This window comes from Aquarana catesbeiana, linkage group LG02 (assembly GCF_042186555.1).
Source record: "Aquarana catesbeiana isolate 2022-GZ linkage group LG02, ASM4218655v1, whole genome shotgun sequence".
Lineage (NCBI taxonomy): Eukaryota > Metazoa > Chordata > Amphibia > Anura > Ranidae > Aquarana > Aquarana catesbeiana.
The window spans coordinates 323,732,052-323,749,515 of NC_133325.1; the positions used below are offsets into that span (position 1 = coordinate 323,732,052).

Below are 17,464 nucleotides of genomic sequence, written 5' to 3' on the forward strand. Positions count from 1 at the left end.
AGTTTATGACTGCCTATGTCATTTCTTGAGGTGCTAAAATGGCAGGGCAGTACAAAACCCCCCCAAATGACCCCATTTTGGAAAGTAGACACCCCAAGGAAATTGCTGATAGGCATGTTGAACCCATTGAATATTTATTTTTTTTGTCCCAAGTGATTGAATAATGACAAAAAAAAAAAAAAATATTTACAAAAAGTTGTCACTAAATGATATATTGCTCACACAGGCCATGGGCCTATGTGGAATTGCACCCCAAAATATATTCAGCTACTTCTCCTGAGTACGGGGATACCACATGTGTGGGACTTTTTGGGAGCCTAGCCGCGTATGGGACCCCGAAAACCAATCACCGCCTTCAGGATTTCTAAGGGTGTAACTTTTTGATTTCACTCTTCACTGCCTATCACAGTTTCGGAGGCCATGGAATGCCCAGGTGGCACAACCCCCCCCCAAATGACCCCATTTTGAAAAGTAGACACCCCAAGCTATTTGCTGAGAGGCATATTGAGTCCATGGAATATTTTATATTTTGACACAAGTTGCGGGAAAGTGACACTTTTTTTTTTTTTTTTTTTTTTTTTTGCACAAAGTTGTCACTAAATGATATATTGCTCACACAGGCCATGGGCCTATGTGGAATTGCACCCCAAAATACATTTAGCTGCTTCTCCTGAGTATAGGGATACCACATGTGTGGGACTTTTTGGGAGCCTAGCCGCGTACGGGGCCCCGAAAACCAATCACCGCCTTCAGCGTTTTTAAGGGCGTGAATTTTTGATTTTACTCTTCACTGCCTAACACCGTTTCGGAGGCCATGGAATGCCCAGGTGGCACAAAACCCCCCCAAATGACCCCATTTTGGAAAGTAGACACCCCAAGCTATTTGCTGAGAGGCATGGTGAGTATTTTGCAGCTCTCATTTGTTTTTGAAAATGAAGAAAGACAAGAAAAAACTTTTTTTTTTTTTCTTTTTTCAAATTTCAAAACTTTGTGACAAAAAGTGAGGTCTGCAAAATACTCACTATACCTCTCAGCAAATAGCTTGGGGTGTCTACTTTCCAAAATGGGGTCATTTGGGGGGGTTTTGTGCCACCTGGGCATTCCATGGCCTCCGAAACTGTGATAGGCAGTGAAGAGTGAAATCAAAAATTCACGCCCCTTAGAAAGCCTGAAGGCGGTGCTTGGTTTTCGGGGTCCCGTACACGGCTAGGCTCCCAAAAAGTCTCACACATATGGTATCCCCGTACTCAGGAGAAGCAGCAGAATGTATTTTGGGGTGTAATTTCACATATTCCCATGGCATGTTTGAGCAATATATCATTTAGTGACAACTTTGTGCAAAAAAAAAAAAAAAAAAAAAAAATTTGTCTCTTTCCCGCAACTTGTGTCGCAATATAAAATATTCCATGGACTCGACATGCCTCTCAGCAAATAGCTTGGGGTGTCTACTTTCCAAAATGGGGTCATTTGGGGGGGTTTTGAACTGTCCTGGCATTTTATGCACAACATTTAGAAGCTTATGTCACACATCACCCACTCTTCTAACCACTTGAAGACAAAGCCCTTTCTGACACTTATTTTTTACATGAAAAAGTTTTTTTTTTTTGCAAGAAAATTACTTTGAACCCCCAAACATTATATATTTTTTTAAAGCAAATGCCCTACAGATTAAAATGGTGGGTGTTTCATTTTTTTTTTTCACACAGTATTTGCGCAGCGATTTTTCAAACGCATTTTTTGGGGAAAAAACACACTTTTTTAAATTTTAATGCACTAAAACACACTATATTGCCCAAATGTTTGATGAAATAAAAAAGATGATCTTAGACCGAGTACATGGATACCAAACATGACATGCTTTACAATTGCGTACAAACGTGCAGTGGCAACAAAATAAATACATTTTTAAAAGCCTTTAAAAGCCTTTACAGGTTACCACTTTAGATCTACAGAGGAGGTCTACTGCAAAAATTACTGCCCTCGATCTGACCTTCGCGGCGATACCTCACATGCATGGTGCAATTGCTGTTTACATTTGACGACAGACCGCCGCTTGCGTTCGCCTTAGCGCAAGAGCAGGGGGCGACAGGGGTGCTTTTTTTTTTTTTTTTTTTTTCTTTATTATTTTTTTGCTTTTTTATCTTATTTTTAAACTGTTCCTTTCATTTTTTTTTTTTTAAATCATTTTTATTGTTATCTCGGGGAATGTAAATATCCCCTATGATAGCAATAGGTAGTGACAGGTACTCTTTTTTGAAAAAATTGGGGTCTATTAGACCCTAGATCTCTCCTCTGCCCTCAAAGCATCTGACCACACCAAGATCGGTGTGATAAAATGCTTCCCCAATTTCCCAATGGCGCTATTTACATCCGGCGAAATCTAAGTCATAAAATGCTCGTAGCTTCCGGTTTCTTAGGCCATAGAGATGTTTGGAGCCACTCTTGTCTCTGATCAGCTCTATGGTCAGCTGGCTGAATCACCGGCTGCATTCTCAGGTTCCCTGTTGAGACAGGAGAGCCAGAGAAAAACACGGAAGACGGTTGGGGGGGGGGGGCATTCCCTCCCACGGCTTGTAAAGGCAGTCTAGAGGCTAATTAGCCGCTAGGATTGCTTTTACATGAAAGCCGACCGCTGGCTGAAAAGAATGATACCAAGATGATACCTAAACCTGCAGGCATCATTCTGGTATAACCACTCAAAGTTGTGAATGGCGTACCTGAAGACAAAAAAATGGTTAACAATAAAGCACAGTAAACAATAAAGTATAAATAATTACATACCTGAAAAACAAACATGATAAAACATAATAACAATAACAATAACAATAACAATAAAACACTGCAGAATAGAATACAGTAAAAAAAGAGCAGAACAATAGAGAGAGAGAATAGAGAGAGAGAACAATAAAACGACAACTATTTTTTTTTATTTTATATATATTTTTTTTTTTTTACACTTTTTTTGTAACTAACTTTTATAACTGTAACCGGTTCCAGGTTCGGGTCTCTCAAAATGCGATGGCATCTTGGGAGACCCTGTGAAAGTGTGCCTAGTCTGTGCAATGCTGTACCCTACGCTAATACTCAACTAGTGAATGGTAGCGTTCAAAACATTCACCAATGCAAAGACCAGGATTGTCAGGACAGGAGGGACAATAATAGCGGGTGTCACGCCTATATCCGCGTTTGCTGCAGACACAACATCTTTTTGGGGGGGTTCGTTGGGTAGGGGTACTCGGGAGCACATAAAAATGCCTCTCATGCAGCCGACTGCATTTCGTTGGGGGATGTGAATGGGGGAAGTACGGGCGCTGCAGAAGTGGTGGGTTCCCAATTAGGATTGGCGAATGCAGCAGGAAGGGCACTATGGGCACGACGGGCCTGTGTTTGTCTTTTTGGTGGCAGCGGGACACTACTTGTGCTTGTCACCTCACCAGCTTGAACTGCACTTATGGGACTCGCCACGTCACCAAGTGTTACTGCAGTGCTGGTTTGACTACGACCGGGGTGTACTAGGCCGCTGGTGCTTGCCAGTTCAATAAAAAGCTTCCAAAAAAACTGTTAGCGATCGCAGGGATCAGGCCTGACTCTGCGAACGCTGCAGTTATGCGTTTAGTGTTTTGTAAGTGACAGTGATCGATCGATACTGCACTTGGGTGGGCTGGACTGGGCCGGGCGGAGGGGCAAAACGCAGGTGCTAGCAGGTATCTGGGTTGATCCCGCTAACACTGCGTTTTTGGGAACCCTAAACTGCTGGGGACGCTAGTATAGATCTGATCTGATCGGATCAGATATTGATCCGTTCAGATACTATACCACTAAAGGAGGCGTATGCTGCGTGCGTGGGTGTTAGTGGTACTGGCGCTAACCTGACGCTGCCTGGGGCCGGTGCTTGCTAGTTCACCAAAATGCTACCAAAAAAACTGTTAGCGATCGCAGGGATCAGGCCTGACTCTGCGAACGCTGCAGTTATGCGTTTAGTGTTTTGTAAGGGACAGTGATCGATCGATACTGCACTTGGGTGGGCTGGGCCGGGCGGAGGGGCACAACGCAGGTGCTAGCAGGTATCTGGGCTGATCCCGCTAACACTGCGTTTTTGGGAACCCTAAACTGCTGGGGACGCTAGTATAGATCTGATCGGATCAGATATTGATCCGATCAGATACTATACCACTAAGGGAGGTGTACGGTGCGTGCGTGGGTGTTAGCGGTACTGGCGCTAACCTGACGCTGCCTGGTGCTTGCTTGCCAGTTCACCAAAATGCTACCAAAAAAACTGTTAGCGATCGCAGGGATCAGGCCTGACTCTGCGAACGCTGCAGTTATGCGTTTAGTGTTTTGTAAGTGACAGTGATCGATCGATACTGCACTTGGGTGGGCTGGGCGGAGGGGCAAAACGCAGGTGCTAGCGGGTATCTGGGCTGATCCCGCTAACACTGTGTTTTTGGGAACCCTAAACTGCTGGGGACGCTAGTATAGATCTGATCAGATCAGATATTGATCCGATCAGATACTATACCACTAAGGGAGGCGCATGCTGCGTGCGTGGGTGTTAGCGGTACTGGCGCTAATCTGACGCTGCCTGGGGCGACACATATCACCGCCGGGCGATCAGGGGGCTAAACCTTTATTAGGTAATAAACGGCGGGTGCCCTGACACTATAAAAAATAAACGAACTAACCTGCGTCACCCGTAACGGTTATACGGTGATCAGTGGTGAAAGGGTTAACTAGGGGGCAATCAAGGGGTTAAAACATTTATTAGGTAGTATATGGGGGTCCCTGTCACTATAAAACGCTGACGGCGAACCCAAATATTTACCTCACTAACTAGCGTCACCAGCGACACTAATACAGCGATCAGAAAAATGATCACTTAGCGACACTGGTGACAGGGGGTGATCAAGGGGTTAAAACTTTATTAGGGGGGGTTAGGGGGGTACCCTAGACCTAAAGGGGGGTAATACTCACTGTCCCAACACTGTAACTGTCACAAACTGACACTATGCAGTAATCAGAAAAAAAAAAAAAAAAAAAAAAAACCTGCTGGTGTCAGTTTGTGACAGGGGGGGGGTGATTGGGGGGGGATCGGGGGGCGATCGGGGGGGGGGATCGGGGTGTTTTGTATGCCTGGCATGTTCTACTGTGTGTGTGTGTGTTGTGCACTCACATTGATGTCTTCTCCCCTCGGCGCTGGAACGGAAACTACCGAGCCGAGGGGAGATGACATCATTTCCTTTGCTGCTGTTTAGCATACAGCAGCAAAGGAGTGTTCCCATTGGCCGGCGGCGATCGCGAGGGGGGGGCCACGAACGGATGGCCTCCCCCTCATCTCGGATCGCCGGGGAACAGAACGGGACCGCTTCGGGCACCGGGGGGGGGGTCCGATCGGACCCCCCACCCGCGAGAGGCAAATCACGTACATGTACGTGATTTTGCCTGCCCGTGCCGCCTTGCCGACGTAAATCGGCGTTAGGCGGTCCTTAAGTGGTTAAGATAAACAATGCTGAGGGTTTAATACTACTTTAATATCACCTCTGACCCTTAAACTGACCCCTACACATGATCCTTACTCAAACCTATTCCTAACTCTAATCTTAAACCTTCCTATCACAGTTATAAATCATCATAGTTTTAAATACCATGCACACAGTGGCACCAGAAATGCTAATTAAGCAAAGTAAAAGAAAACTGTAATGCAATAAAATCTTGTGGCAGTTTATTGATGAAAAATAACCAGTGCTAAAATCTGTTCACCAAAATGAAATGATTTATAGAGACCTTTTAATGATGTCTATGCTTCTACCCTAAGTAAAGGCTCTTTATAAATAATAAATGTATATGTCTTACTTAAAGTGTAAGTAAACCCCCCTATCGTATTCAGCCAAGGAAGCTGCCATCTTTGCCTCTGTTTAATCTACAACTGCTATGATGCTGCACATGTGATCAGTTATGACACCAGCCATTGGATAGTTTGACAGTTTGGTTGAAAGCACAGCCAATGGGAGTGTTACATTTCTGGCACATGCCGGAAATGAAACTGTTTTCTGCAAATCTTTGCAAATTTAATAAAAATAAAAAATGAAAAAAATCACATGTACATAAGTATTCACAGCCTTTGCCATGACACTCAAAATTGAGCTCAGGTGCATCCTGTTTTCACTGATCATCCTTGAGATGTTTCTATAACTTGATTGGAGTTCACTTGTGGTAGATTCAGTTGATTGGACATGATTTGGAAAGGCACACACCTGTCTATATAAGGTCCCATAGTTAACAGTGCATGTCAGAGCACAAACCAAGCCATAAAGTCCACGAAAATGTCTGTAGACCTCGAGACAGGATTGTATAGAGGCACAGATCTGGGGAAGGGTACAGAAAAATTGCTGTAGCATTGAAGGTCCCAATGATCACAGTGGCCTCCATCATCTGTAAATTGAGGAAGTTTGGAACCACCAGCAATCTTCCTAGCCCGGCCAAACCGAGCGACCGGGGGAGAAGAGCCTTACTCAGGAAGGTGACCAAGAACCCGATGGTCACTCTGACAAAGCTCCAGCATTTCGCTGTGGAGAGAGGAGAACCTTCCAGAGGAACAACCATTTCTGCAGCACTCCACCAATCAGGCCTGTATGGTAGAGGGGACAGACGGAAGCCACTCCCCAGTAAAAGGCACATGAAAGCCTGCCTGGAAGTGCCAAAAGGCGCCTGAAGGACTCTCAGACCATGAGAAAGATAATTCTCTGGTCCGATGAAACAAAGATTGAATTCTTGGGCCTGAATGGCAAGCATCATGTCTGGTGGAAACCAGGCACCGCTCATCATATGGCCAATATCATCCCTACAGTATAGCATGGTGGTGTCAGCATCAAGCTGTGGGGATGTTTTTCAGCAACAGGAACTGGGAGACTAGTCAGGATCAAGGGAAAGATGAATGCAGCAATGTACAGAGACATCCTTGATGAAAACCTGCTTCAGAGTGCTCTGGACCTCAGACTGGGGAGAAGGTTCATCTTCCAACAGGACAATGACCCTAAGCACACAGCCAAGATAACAAAGGAGTGGCTATGGGACAACTCTGTGAATGTCCTTGAGTGGCCCAGCCAGAGCTAAACATCTCTGAAGAGATCTCAAAAAATGGCTGTGCACCGACACTCCCCATCCAACCTGATGGAGAGTGAGAGGTCCTGCAAAAAAGAATGGGAGAAACTGCCTAAAAATAGGTGTGCCAAGCCTGTAGCATCATACTCAAAAATACTTCAGGCTGTAATTTGTGCCAAAGGTGCTTCTACAAAGTATTGAGCAAAGGTTGTGAATACAATTTTTTGTTTTTTATTTTTAAAAAATTTGCAAAGATTTCAAACCATCTTCTTTCATGATGTCATTATGGGGTATTGTTTGTAGAATTTTGAGGAAAATAATGAATTTAATGCATTTTGGAATAAGGCTGTAACATAACAAAGTGTGGAAAAAGTGAAACGCTGTGAATACTTTCCGGATGCACTGTAGTTCACAACTATATGATATATTTTAGAATCAAAATTCACCTCCTTGTTAGCAGCCAAAGTGAAAAATAATAATACTTTTTTCATCTGCTAGGGTGTGAGCGGATAGACTTTCGTAAACTCTAAAAAAGTCATCTGTCAATGTACACAAGCACAGTAACTTGGTTTATTTAAATGGCATATGTGCACCACTGGGTGTCACTGTGGCTTAAAGATAATATATACCTAATATTCCTTATTTCAGGCTTTCAAAAAGCAATTTGCATAGAAAGATCTTGCAAAACCATCCATCCTGAAAACTAGGAAATTTCTGTGATTTTAAAACATGCTGCTTTGCTAATAATTCCCTTCATCTGTCTATGTGTTTTAAGAAAGAATTCAGAAAATGATGCACATTTTTGGAGAAACATATATAAAAACCAAACATGCTTGCTTTTAAGCACAGGATTGGGGGTTGTAAATGGCACAGCCCCTTGTTTTGTAATTAATAAAAAATAAACATATGCAACACTTCCTAGTATAACAATAAAAAATAATATACATGTCATGTACAATTACTGTCAGCACTCAATAAAAAAATGAATGATAACAAAGCATTACAAAAAAAAACAAAACAGTACAGTTTTTGCAGGTGGTACATATTTGCATTTTTAAATTACATTTTAATCCTCACAGTGGTTTTCAATTACTAGATACAATTTATATTCACTGCACAGTTTTAGATTAAAAGTAATATCTTTCTTGTTAGGTAAGATACCCAGTGTTACAACAAATTATTTCTTCTCAATGTGAAAAGTAATGTATTTATTTTAATTAAAATAGACTCCAGCAGGTGTTAAAAAAGCAGTTTAGGCTGCAATACTCACCTTTAATCTGGAGCCCCCCCCCCTCCCCCCCAATACTTTTTTGCCACAATTCTCAAAGTATTACTAAACCCACAACAGTAAAATCAGCCTGTATATGCAGTAAAGCATGCTTGTTATACTCACTGCTCACTGTGGAACCTACAGGGTTAATCCTCTGTATTCTTTATTGTTTAATCCTTTCTCCTCTGATCCTCCCATTGTCCCCATTCCATCTCTTGATAGAACAGAGGCTAGGGGACAAGCAGCACATGCTCACTTTGGTGTGTATTGCTAGAGAGGTTTTTTGTCTTGGGAGAGTGCATGTGATCAGCACAGGGCCAATCAGCACTATCCTGACAGAGGATCAGCGGTCCTGTATCCTCATAGGATAATCATGGAAGAATGAAAACTCATCCTACAAGCTTTAACCAGACACTGATAGAAGTCATAACACTGCTCTAACTGCTCAAAAGAAAAGGTATTTAGCAATTTATATTTACTAAAATAATTGCATTTCCATGTTCTGTGTACTGTGAGAGACCAGATATAGTGAATGCAGGGTCCTGGGTTTAGTAATACCTTAAAGTGACACTAAAGGTTCGTGTATTTAAAAAAAAAAAATAACAAACATATCATACTTACCTCCACTGTGCAGCTTGTTTGGCACAGAGTGGCCCCGATTCTCGTCTTCTGGGGTCCCTCAGTGGCTCTCGCGGCTCCTTCCCACATCAGTTAACCCCCTGGGAGAAGCACTGGGGTTACCTTGCGGGCATGCTCCCGAGTCCAGCATTCGCCGTCCATAGACGCTGGATGCAGGACTCGGCCCCGCCCCCCCCCTGCGCCTGCATCATTGGATTTGATTGACAGCAGATTGACCAATGGCTGCGCTTCTATCAATCTATCCAATCAATAGCCAAGAACCCCAGACAGAGAGAGAGCGCATCCCCACAGGACAAATTCGAGGGTTCAGGTAAGTAAAATGGGGGGGGCTGGTGACTGACAGGTGTTTTTTCACCTTAATGCACAGGATGCATTAAGGTAAAAAAACCACAAACCTTTACAACCCCAATGCCCACAATGCAAAAAAAATGCCACAGAGAGACATTAAACCCAAACGCCACACTCTGCATCATCAAGGACTGCCCACAGCTGGGAAATGACTGGGAGAAATGTAGAACCCTATGCATTACATGACCAGCCTGAAGACTTTGGAAAATATATTAAAAATAGCAAGACATATCACAGGCATATGCAGGAGCGCTGGAGGATGAAGGGACTTAAGCAGATCCCTTAAAATGAATGATAAATGCACAAACATGTAGCAGGGATTTTTAACAAATACTGTACATCTAAAATAGGAAAAGTTTTGTGCATTAAAAAAGTAGTTAGATACATCATTAGTGTCTTACCTGAGAATTTATAATGCGCAAGGTTGTCTTATTTCCAACATCTTTTTCATAGTTGTGTGTTGGTGCAGAATTAAATCGCAACACTGCATCATGGGCATCTAAACATATAATTAAATGTAGAATAATTAAAAAGAAGATTTACAGAAATGTTGCACAAATTAACACTGAACAAATTAATCACCAGCTGGAATGATAAAATACATGACACTTGTTCTGAGCACAAGAACATTCAGACTTTAGTGCATTGCAAAAATTAATAAACAGCTATGAACAATTTTGGCAAACAAATCAATGCTTCATATCCTTATTCTTCTTTTGGGGGAGAATGTAATGTGTGTCCCTATATCTTTATACAACAACCACATACAAAACAAATCTTTTTGGATCCTGATCACTAAGATTGTAAAGACCTTGGAAACCTCTGGGCACTCAAAGGAGAGCAACAATGTGGCGCGACCAAGAGTCACTGTAGCTAAACTGTGTTAACAATGGGAGTGGTTTAAAAAAGTATGGTTAAATAAAATCCATACCTTCTTGTACTCCTTAAATTTGCTTTGATTGTTGTGTCAATCAAATAAATAAACCCATGCTTTCTTGCACTCAATAAATATGCTTTGGTTGCTGTGCTACAAGTAAGAGTCTGACAGACATGTATAAACCTCAGCACAATCATTTAACAACTTGCCTACTGGGCACTTTTACCCCCTTCCTACACAGACCAATTTTCAGCTTTCAGCACTGTCACATTTGAATGACAATTACGCAGTCACGCAACACTGTACCCAAACAATTTTTTTATAATTTTTTTGCACACAAATAGAGCTTTCATTTGGTGGTATCTGATCACCACTGGGTTTTTTATTTTTTGCTAAACAAACGAAAAAAGACCGCAAATTTTGGAAAAAAAATGACCTGTTTTGAAAAACAGGTCATTTTTTTCCCTCACTGATTTGCACTGATGGGCTGCACTGATGGGCACTGATGAGGAGGCACTAATGAGGTGGCACTGATAGGTGGCACTGATGGGCTCTGATAGGCGACACTGAAGGGTACTGACAGGTGGCACTGATGGGCACTAACATGCAGCACTGTTGGGATTGCACTGATAATCAGGACACTTTCACGCTGTCAACGTGAGGAGAAAAAAGCCGATAACCAGTTTGTGTTGACATCCGTGATCAGCTGTCATTGGACACAGCTGATGAAGTGGTAAAGGGCCGCTGTGATTGGCCCTTTACCTCAATCTGTGATCAGCTGAGTCCTTCGGACTCGGCTATCAAAGAGTTTGCCGACCACAGGAGGATGTAAATAGAGGCCCTCCCGGCTATAGCACGGGCAGCAATAGGTTAAAAAATGAAATGCTTCCATTACATATGATTTTTCTGAAAATTGTTAGAGAGCTACCACTTTCTCTGTTTTGACTGACAGCAGGAGTCCCTGGCTCCCGATGCTCTCAGCCAAGCCTGTGAGTGCCAGGAGAGGGTGGAGGAGCCGCTGTGAACGTGCACAGTGCTGGACCGAGATGGAGCTCAGGTGAATATTTAGGGGGGACTGGGGAGAGCTACTATTAAAAGATTTTTTTACCTTAATGCATGAGGAGCGAGCTGTGTGAGGGAGATGGAGGGGTAGCCCACACTCTCTGTGTCAATGGACACACAGAGTGGGGCTTGAGAGCAAGCACGCACAAGTGCCCCCATTTCAAGTGGTTTGCTATGGGGGCACTCGGTGGGGGGAGGAGCCAGGAGCACCAGAAAGGGGAACCAAGAAAAGGAGGATTGGGGCTGCTCTGTGTAAAACTATTGCACGGAGCAGGTACGTGTGATATATATTTTTTTTTTAATTGAGCATGTACAATCACTTTAAAGAGGAACTTTATTAAAATAATCAGAGACTGCATATCAACCAGCTCCTCCCAGCGCAAATCATTTCCCCCCAAATCACTTCTTTGAGCACAACACCCTCCCCCTTGACACAAATTTGTTACCACCCTGTTGCCCAGCCCACTGTGTACCATTTGTTAGAAAAATGTACATGCTAGATTAGAATATCCATAGCTTGGCCACAGTCACACTTTAAGTTAGTGTGTCAATAATATAATTCTAAAACCTCTTATATGTCCAGTCTGGACTAATTCCTATTCCTTTCTACAGATTTACTTCCACGGGTCTATGTGCTCATATGGAATGATTTGAGAGGTGTCACTTACAATCTGAACAACAAAGCAACCATTTCCTGCAGGTTATTTTCCTTCTTATATACCTCAATTTCCAAAGATGGTATTTTATTTTGTACAACATAAGTTTGATTAAAACATAGCAGACGAAAATTACTTGACGCTAATTCACACAGACAAGGGCATGGAAGAATGAGGTTTGCTCAGAGCAAGAAATAAATAAAAAGGCTATCAAACTTTAGCACATCCAACAAAATAAATGTAATCATTTTCCCAGCCACTGGTTATTAAGCCAAATTGTGGCAATGTTGCTTCATTTCATACTGATAAGACATCCACAGCAAAATGTTCATCGTGTATTGTGTGTGGGATTTCTAGTTGTGATATATTGTAGACATGTGCATTCGTTTTCGTCGGAATGCATTTTCATCCGAATTTCAGGTATTTTCGTTAAAACGATAACGAAAGTGCAGAGTGCGAAAACCGAAAGATCCGACATAAACAAATGCTTTATTTTCGTTTTCGTTGCGACAACAGTTCGATATAGATAGGAGATTCGACACGACGCTGACAATAACAATCTGTGTCTATCAAACCTGCTGTCGAATGTGCCTAACCTTAACTCTATTAGTCCAAGATTATTCTACATAGTTCGACATAGAGAGAAAAGATCGCTGCTGGAATTGGGTGGGGGAAGTAAAATAAAAATAATGATGAATGTTATTGGCCGATTGTAACCAAAGAGGAGGGGCAGTAAAATAGCTAGAACTAAGTACACACGTACAGCCAACTTACTTTCACTAAGACTCCTTTCACACCGAGGGCGTTTTGCAGGCGCTATAGCGTTAAAAATAGCACCTGCAATCTGCCCTCAAACAGCTGCAGCATTGTCTTCAGTGTGAAAGCCCGAGGGCGGAGCGGTGCGCTGGCAGGACGTCAGGAAAAGTCCTGCCAGCAGTTTCTTTGGAGCGGTGAGTTTACCGCTCCTCCACCGCTGCTTCTCATTGAAATCAATGGGGCAGCGCTAGGATACCGCCGGCAAAACGCCGCAATTGCGGTGCATTGCGGGCGGTTTTAACCCTTTCTCGGCCGCTAGCGGGGGGTAAAAGCGCCCGCTAGCGGCCGAAATACGCCGCTAATCCGACGGTAAAATGCCGCTAAAGATAGCGGTGTTTTACCGCTGACACTATGGGCGGCTCGGCGTGAAAGGGGTCTTACGATTTGCTAGCAGAGAGAGACACACACACTGAATCATTTCAGAAGACAGTCAATCTTAGCTGGTCCGTTTGTCAGAGAACCTGAATTATTTAGCAATTAAGCATAAGCACAGCAGCAGAACAATAGTGAAGCAAGCTACAGTTCAACTTAACTTTTTCATAATAATCTGCTGCTATTGTGTTAGTGTTGTGAACTTGATACCACTATCTAATGATTAACCCTCAAGCGACATCTAGTGGTGAAAATAAATAACCCATCTTCAAATATAATGTATTCAATGTATTCATAGCAACAGCTAATGGTGAATGATATAATAACATCTTTCTATTGATGGAACATCTAATAGCAACATCCAATGGTATAAATAACACCATCTAATATTAAGACTAGCTACATTAATAATGGGATAAAAAGCAGTTAAGATCAAATTCTATGTTATGTCCTAGGGGAAATATAGACTGTAATTCATGTATGCATCTTGATTTGTCTTGCCTCAATTTAATGATTTTATTGTCACCTCTCCAATGAGGCTTGTATTTTTCTATAGCACATACTAATAGTGAGGAGGGATCTTTATTATGATATTGAGCATAATGCCTAGACAGGCTATGCTTGGGGAAGCCATTTTTTATGCTCTGTGCTCCCTTAGCCTTTTCCAAAGACTTTTTCAGAGTAGTTGGTTCATTTTAGCGTGAGAGCAGCTGTTAGAATGTGACACTTCACTCATGTCTCCACACAGCAGTTTGGTGCATTGCACTGCTGTGCACATGCGGTGCCTACCTACGGGTTGCATCAAAATGCAGCATGTCTGCATTTTACCACAGCTCACTGCAGCACACCTTTGGGCTGTGTTGAAGTGTGAATGGGGCACTTTCTTGTGTCATGGAGGCAACAAATCCACCATGCAGGTCCAAGTCATAGACAGGATTAGAGCCCCAAAGAGAGGTGGAGATGCTTTTCGCTTGCTATGTCTTAGGGAGGTGTTTTGGATATTTCACCTTTAGACTCGCATTCCTATAGGTTTGAACTTTTAATGGGATGTGAGTAATTTTTATGAATAAATTCCCAACACCCATCTATCGTCTGGACGATATCCTCTCCGACATATTCTTTGTTCTATACAATGTCTTGAAATATATATTCTTTTAAAGTGTATTTCTATACATTTATTGGGGTAGTCTATCACTTTATTCTCTACTCCACATTTGCTCATTAGTCCATTCTTCCAATCTCTCTCTGTATGGCCAAATTTTTCTATTATGATATAAGTAAATAGAGATTTTCTATGTGTTTATATATAGGTATGTACTCTTTTTGGGTTTATTAATTGGCCTGGAGGTTGGGAGTTCATATGTATGGCACACACAGTCCTTTATATGGTGTGTGTTTCACACCGACGTGTCCAGGTCAGTGTACGATAGTCATTAACAACTCAGTCCCTTTATTGTTTTTTTATGTAATATACTATAATAACTATAAGACATATGCACACATTTTAGGTTTACTCTATATGTATATTTTCTATGATATCTATGTGTGCACTATGATTGTTTACTACATTACTACAGACATTCATGATTTTATATTATTTTTTCTTGGCCTTATTCCTTTTTGTTTTGTGTATCTGGAGCTTGTCTTCTAAGTGCCGGTTCACACTACAGCGACTTAGGAACCGACTTGTAAGACCTCAAGTCGCCCCAAGTTGCTGGACATAAGAAATTCCATAGAAATGAATGAGAGCTGTCTTAATGTACACTACTGAAGTCGCTCCAACATCAGAAAAGGTTCCCGTACTACTATAAGGTGACTTCTAGGCGACTTGTACCCATAGATTTTAATGGAAGTCGCCTCCAAGTCGGATCCCCATCTATATTGAAGCGACCTTACAGGAAAAATAAAATAATTTACCCCACTCCCCAATTATGTCACAAGAGCTTATTATTCTCTGGATGGCCACAGGCAAAGTTGCCTGTCCCTGAGGTCGCTTTAGGTTGCAATGTAAGTCACTCAAAGTCGCGCTGAAGTCGACTCCAAATCCAAACTGAACCACTTTCTTTGATTCAGTTTTCCACAGCAGGCGATCCGGGGCTTGCACCCGATGAAGAGTTCCACCCAATTGATTTCATCTAGATCTACTCACGTGAAGCGGTGGTTTCTTTTGTTGTTTCCCCTAGCAGTGACTTATCCAGTGCAGAAAAACAGCGGTCACCACACTATGTGTGAATGAGAACAAGAATAAGTCTTGACTGGGACAATATTGTAAAAAGGAAATATAGAGTGGTTTTACTGTATGAATAATAGTCTTTAAAGTAGTTCTAAAGCCCAGTGAGGAGGGAACGGGAGGCAGGGCTGAGCTGCAATGTGTGGTCTATAGACACACACAGCCCAGCTTGGGATTGAGCCCGTATGAGAAAAAATGAGGAGTAGCCTAGGGCATTGGTGGGGGACCCCAGAAGAGGAGATTCGGGGCCATTCTGTGCAATACACTCTGTGCACAGAGAAGGTACCAGTAAGTATAATCTGTTTACTATTTTAATAAAAAATAATAATTTAGGTAAACAATAACTTTAATTCAGCCTGTACATGGAGCTCTAGAAAATTGCACACATGTCTGAATGTGCTATGTATAAACACAAGCACACATGCTAGAACTATTATGTACCCTTTAATACTGTGCTTGTTTGCCCCTGACTGTTTATTGTGAGCCAAAACATCAAAAAAGCATCATCTTAAATCATCTTGGCTTCTACTCTTCTATTACTGAATGGTACCCTACTGTAGCCACCCTCTCTCTCTCTATAAGACAAATTCTGGGATTGTTATAGTGTGCACCAAATGTATTTTCCAGGCAATGAGGGTTAAAGTTGTTTTAAAGCTTATATTTATTTTCTAAATTAACAAACTTGTTATACTTACTTGCTCTGTGCAATAATATTGTACAGAGTGGCCCTGAACCTCCTCTTCTAGAGTCCCCTTTTGGTGCTCTAGGCTCCTCCTCTTCACAGTGCACCACTATTGGAACCCACTTCCTATGGGGCTCAGCCCACTGCCCCCTCACAGGATTTGACTGACAGCATCAGGAGCCAATGGCTTCTATTGCTCTGTGAGGAGAGGAGGAGAGAGCAATGCTGCTGCACTCCGGCAGAGCACTGGATTGACATAGGACTCTGGTAAGTAAAAAGGGAGATGAGGGGGTGATACAAATACTTGGACTTTTTTTTACCTTAATGAAGGAAATGCATTAATGTGGTTGTAAAGGCAGAAGGTTTTTTTTATCATAATGCATTCTATGCATTAAGATAAAAAGCCTTCTGTGTGCAGCAGCCCCCCTCAACCCGCTACTTACTTGAGCCCCCTCTCGATCCAGTGATGTCCATGAGTGCCTCGGTGATCCAGGACTCTCCCTCCTGATTGGCTGAAACACAACAATGAGAAGAGAGAGAGGGCGCGGGTTGAACCACGGCTCTGTGTCTGAATGGATATGTGGAGTTGCAGCTCGGCTCGGGTGCCCCGTTAGCAAGCTGCTTGCTGGGGGGGCACTCAACAGGAAGGAGGGGCCAGGGGAGCCGAAGAGGGACCCAAGAAGAGGAGGATCTGGGCTGCTCTGTGCAAAACCACTGCACAGAGCAGGTAAGTATAACAAGAGACTTTACAATCACTTTAAGGTAAAAAAAAAAGTCTTGACTTTAGAACCACTTTAAGGGTTTAGTTCAGCATCAGAAAATATATAATTATTCCACCCATAATCACAATATATCAGTATCCATTTATTTTTGGCTGATGTTTGCATTGAACGTTGAGAATTGCTCATAGTGGGTTAATAAAACCTGCTGTTGATTGTGTGTTACACTGACATGAATTAACTGAAGAAATTGCTTAGTCTATTGCAGAGATTAACTGCCTACACCTGTCAGACTGCAGTTTAGATTCAGAGAAAAGCATCTGCAGTTATTTCTAATCTTCTAAGCTTCCAATTTATACTTTTTCTACTACAGTAAATAAAAGCCCAAAACTAGTGAATATTAATGGATAATGTTGAAGCAGAACTAAAGTATTTTTTACTGCAAACACTAAAATTGAAGGTTATAAATTGTGCATACATGCATACTTGCAAATTTGTGTTTCTTTTTTCATTATTCATATTTCATATTATCTATATACCATCTTGGCTAGTGGGAGGTAATGAAGGGATGCTTCTATCTGTGGGGACTGACAATCAATCCCTCACTTAAATGTCTCTGTAGAATCTATATTCAGTTTTTGCCATGAATTGATGTAATAGGGCAATATCCCCATCCTAAACTGTACTTCCCTTCT

General features: G+C 42.2%; 1 protein-coding gene across 4 annotated transcripts in view; it reads right to left on the bottom strand.

The window, feature by feature from the left end:
* Nucleotides 1-17,464, bottom strand: part of ST6GAL2 (ST6 beta-galactoside alpha-2,6-sialyltransferase 2) — a 249,127-nt gene that overhangs the window by 39,465 nt on the left and 192,198 nt on the right. For all 4 annotated transcript variants that reach the window (XM_073614793.1, XM_073614794.1, XM_073614791.1 and 1 more), the window contains one exon: nucleotides 9,757-9,854. In XM_073614793.1, coding sequence (XP_073470894.1) covers nucleotides 9,757-9,854 — 98 coding nt within the window. The remainder of the gene's footprint in view (nucleotides 1-9,756; nucleotides 9,855-17,464) is intronic.